The following is a 4,652-nucleotide window of genomic DNA, read 5'->3' as shown; positions in this document are numbered from 1 at the left end:
AGCACAGGCTCCGGACGCGCAGGCTCAGCGGCCATGGCTCACGGGCCCAGCCGCTCCGCGGCATGTGGGATCTTCCCAGACCGGGGCACGAACCCGTGTCCCCTGCATCGGCAAGCAGACTCTCAACCACTGCGCCGCCAGGGAAGCCCCTAAGAGTCAAACTCCTTAAAAAGACTCCCAAGGCTTAAAAAGACTCCCAAGGTCCGACAGAGTCTGCCCCCACTCCCAGTTATCTCTGATCTCATCTCCATCTGTCGTTCCTCCTTCCTCCTCCTCTCCACTCCAGCTACGTTGGACTCATGCTATTCCTCAGACACGCTTGTCACACTTCCACCCCAGGGCCCTTGAAAGCTCTTGCCCACCATCTACAGCCCTTACTCCCTTATCTCCTTCAGCTCTTGGCTCAGATGGCACCTTTCAGAGAGGCTTTTCCTGACCACTCTGTATAAAACTGTATTTCTCCATTCCCACCTGGCAGTCACTACCTCCCTCCCCTGTCTTTTCTCTATAGCACTTATCACCACTTACCATAATAATAATTTTGTTTATTCATTTGTCTATCTATATCCTAGAATGTAAACTCCATAAGGGCAGGGTATTTTCTGTTTTGTCCTCTACAATTTCCCTAGCACCAATCAATACTTGTTGAATAAATTTTGATGACTTTTCTCCCTCTCTCTGATCTCAAGACCCACTTCTTCAAAAGAGTAAGGGATGTACCTGGTAGTAGGAGGGCTTGAAAATGATGATGGTGAGTCTACGGGGATGGCACCTTAATACTTCTGTGAATATCTAATATTCTGATTTTTCTTTTCCAGCTTAACACCAAAACATCCCCAGCAACCAACCAGGCAGCTGGCCCAGAGGAAAAGGGTAAGTGGGGGTGGGCTAAGCAGTTTGTAGAGCAGGTAAATATAGGGACATGAAGATAAGTAGGGCTGTAAGCCTGGAAGCTCCTAAAGTCAGATGTAACAGGAATAAGAATGTGATAAGGGAAGCAAAGCACTAGGTTAGGACTACTATATCTATAAACTTCCTTCTACTTTTTCCTAAGAAGTAAACCTGCTAGAATTTACTCTTTGATTTTAGAAACTGGCTCTGGAATGCTTGGAAACAGGTACAGTGATAAGAAGAAACTCATCAAATAATCCCAGACTCTGTCTCAATCAGAACTTTAGGGAAAACAGGGGAAAGTGAGTGTGCTCTGGGACTCTGAACTGTAGGATTTAGGAATAAGTGGTGATAGAAGACATTTGTCATCTTGGTTCAAGGGTTGCAAAGCTCCTGAGTACCTACTATAGCTAATTCTCAGCCTAGGTACCCTGACTCAAGCTTCTGGGAGAGTTATCAGGCATTCCTGGTCCTAGCAAAGATTGGGGGACCTCACAGAGTCCCACAGAAAGTGGACTTTAACCGCTGTATTTGGGGCCTGGGGAAAGGGGCTGGGGCAATTCAGGTTTACTCATTAATGAATCTCTCAACTATCTGCAGGGAGAGCTGGCAATGCCAAGAAGGCTGAGGAGGAGGAGGAGATTGATATTGATCTGACGGCACCAGAAACAGAGAAGGCTGCCCTTGCTATTCAGGGCAAGTTCCGGCGATTCCAGAAAAAGAAAAAGGATCCCAGTTCCTGAATAACCAGCCTTACCCTTCACCTTGCTCCCTTCCCTCCCTTTCTCCACAGCTCTGACTCCTACGTATCTTTGTCTCTTTGTCCCTCAAACTTCTCCTTGAGGCAAGTCCAACCCTTATACATTATTTTCTCTGGCCCCTCAAGCCATCGCAGCCGCAGAGGCACAGGAACACAGGGAAGATGAAGAATTCAACAGGCAGCCACTTGCTTAAGGGTGGAACGTTTTCTCCTTGGGATACAGTTCCTTGATCAGTACCTGTGCCTGCCCTATGAGGTTGAAGAGCAAGAGGATTTGAGGTTGAGAGACGGACCCCTGACAATGTGGGAGGGAGGGAAAAGCCTTCAGAGTAGGGTGCCGAGGGTGGGGCATATGCCCTGTTCCACTGGTTACTACATTCACACTTCAGGTAGCATTTTTTCCCCCTTCACATCCTTCTCATCAGGACCTCAACTTCCCTCCTATGAGCTAAGCCACAGTGGGGACTGGAGCCTCCCTTTCCCCTGGGCAGACCTAAATCAAGCTGCTCCCATGTTAGTGCATGCTGAGTAGATTAGTTCCAAGGAAGGGAGACTGGGACTGGTAGAGACAAGGAAAAGTCTCCTTCGTCGTCTAGTCTAGAACCGTAAGGGGCAGAAGTGGAAGAGGTTCAAGGGGCCACAGGCAGGGAAATGGGAAGATTTGGGAAGGAAATCGCCAGTTGATTTGGGAAGGAAAGACAAATGAAGGAGGAGGAGATCCCTACAGACACAAGTTACTGCTGGTAAAGGTGTACTATATGAAGGATTCTTGGGGCTTTGTTAACCTGCCTACCTCTAACCCCTCATGCCTGGCCACCCCCAGAGGCCACAAAAACCAAGTGACCCTTGTAGTTCCCACCTGCCCCACTGTGGAGTCAGAGCAGAAGTGGAACAGCCACTCTATGTGATTTTAGCATGTTTAATAATTATGAAAACAATAAACAAAACCCTCAGGTGGGGCCATTTGACCTCTACTTCTGTTTTTTCTTGGGAGGAATATGAATGAATATAAGCCTGAGCTGGCCTCAGGGAGGGTGGTAGAGCAATTGCAAGGATTACATGATGGCTCAGGAAACTAACACAGACAGAAGCCCTCTCCCACCTTCCTTCCCTGACCTTGTCCTCACCTTGATTCACCACCCACATTGTCTCTATCTGCTGCTATTTCCACCCCCGGTGCTCCCCTACAAGGGTGCTCATCTCCTTCCCTTTCCCCTTCCAGCGAGCACACGCTTGGTGGATCTGCCTCTGAAAACAAACCCAATCTTCCCTTCCTCCCTCTCCCCGAATGACCTGTGCTACCTGTCCCTTCTGCTTTGTCTTTCTCTCACGACCCTCCTCCCCTCCCACTGTGTTATCAAACTTAGGAGAAGAAGCAGATAACTCTGGGTCAGTAGAGAGCACCACTGTCACGCTGAAGATTTTAAACCATGAATAAAATGATGGCTTACATTGCTGAGAAATGATTTCTATACCTTGAAACCAGAAGCCAGATGCTTGAAGGTCAAACAAGGAACGCTTCCTCTCCCCCATTCTCCTCACTTCTTAGTACTGATTTAAGAATACAGAAGCTGGAACCATGCAGCAGCTCTGAATAGGAAGCAAGGAACAATATCCCTGGAAGCAAGCTATATTACAAAGTTTATCCATGCCTAACAAGCCATGGCTATAGACTATCAGGAGGATTAAACGGTTGTTCATGGGAAGGCCCTCTTCTCCTGTTGCCAGAGACGAGAAGGAAATTTTACATTTGAAATCTGTTCAGAGTGCAGTATAGTACTGATGGTGGCTTTTAGTCCTGGACTCAGGGGCGAATAAAAGGATAACCTCATTGCCACACCAGGTGTGTGTCCAGTATGTCCTGGTAAAACAGGAGGATTCCCTGTTCTCTGGTTCCGTGGACACAAGATGGGGATTAACTGTACTGCACCTTGGTCTGCCCCTATTAACACTAAAGTAAAACAGGTACTTCCTGTTCCTGGTGATATGAGCTTCTGAGAGTTGGCTGGTGCTAGGGCAATAGTGGCGTTCTCTGTCACCAGCCCTCTGCTATAGACTCTGCTGCTTGGAGGATACCTGCTGATTTGTTTTTTGCCACACTGATCCGGAGCATGATTTTTTTCCCTTCACTACTACTAGCTCCAGGGTATTATTCTTGTCCTCAGGTGTATTTTAAAGAAAGGGCATGGTAGCAAAAACCTAGTCTGTTGCTTTGGGAAAGATAGTTTGAACTGGAAAGAAAGGTTTAGGCATCTTTTGCTGGACCAGTGGTAGTCCTCAGTAAAAGTTCTGAAAGCTGGTTTCTCTCTGCCCAGGCTACTTACTTCTACCATAGGGCCCTCAAATTGAGCCTTTCCTCTCTGGCATATCTGTAACTCCTCCTTGGGGCCCTAGAATTCTGTCTCTCTGCCAGAGACACGATCCTTGAGTACTGATCACTGCGAAATTATTCCTGAGTGCTTTGTTCTGTGGAGCAAAAACCACAAGTCTTTGAGGGATCAGTGAATACTCTTATAATAAGTGGTTTAGCAGAAGACACACGCATTAGAAACAGTCGAGGAAGAAAGCAAATGCAGTTGTCACATCTATATCGCTGATAACTCTTTTGGTACTTTTTCTCTGTGTAGGAGTGGCAGAGCTGGGAGTAGAGTCTCATCAAAAGTGAAAGAGGTCTGGAGGTCTGAGCGGGGGATACTTTGAAATATGTTCCCAAAGCCCAAACTTGGAGGTGAAAGTCTTGGGAGAAATTCAGGCAGCTAAAAGGACAAGGATCCTGCTTCCCTGGACAACCTACTTTCAGGGACTTGGTATCATTGCTGGGTAGCGCTCTTGACCTCTCCTTGAACTTGCCCCAATATAGAGCCATCTTTTTTTTTTTTTTTTTTTTTTTTTTTTGCAGTACGCGGGCCTCTCGCTGTTGTGGCCTCTCCCGTTGCGGAGCACAGGCTCCGGACGCGCAGGCTCAGCGGCCATGGCTCACGCGCCCAGCCGCTCCGCGGCA

General features: G+C 47.7%; 1 protein-coding gene across 1 annotated transcript in view; it reads left to right on the top strand.

Moving 5' to 3' along the window:
* Positions 1 to 2,625, top strand: part of PCP4L1 (Purkinje cell protein 4 like 1) — a 25,909-nt gene extending 23,284 nt beyond the window's left edge. The window contains exons 2-3 of the mRNA XM_007112268.4: positions 819 to 873; positions 1,492 to 2,625. Coding sequence (XP_007112330.1) covers positions 819 to 873; positions 1,492 to 1,634 — 198 coding nt within the window. The 3' untranslated portion in view covers positions 1,635 to 2,625. The remainder of the gene's footprint in view (positions 1 to 818; positions 874 to 1,491) is intronic.
* Positions 2,626 to 4,652: the final 2,027 nt, after the last annotated feature.

Source organism: Physeter macrocephalus, chromosome 4, assembly GCF_002837175.3.
Source record: "Physeter macrocephalus isolate SW-GA chromosome 4, ASM283717v5, whole genome shotgun sequence".
Lineage (NCBI taxonomy): Eukaryota > Metazoa > Chordata > Mammalia > Artiodactyla > Physeteridae > Physeter > Physeter macrocephalus.
This window is presented reverse-complemented; position numbering and strand designations above follow the sequence as displayed.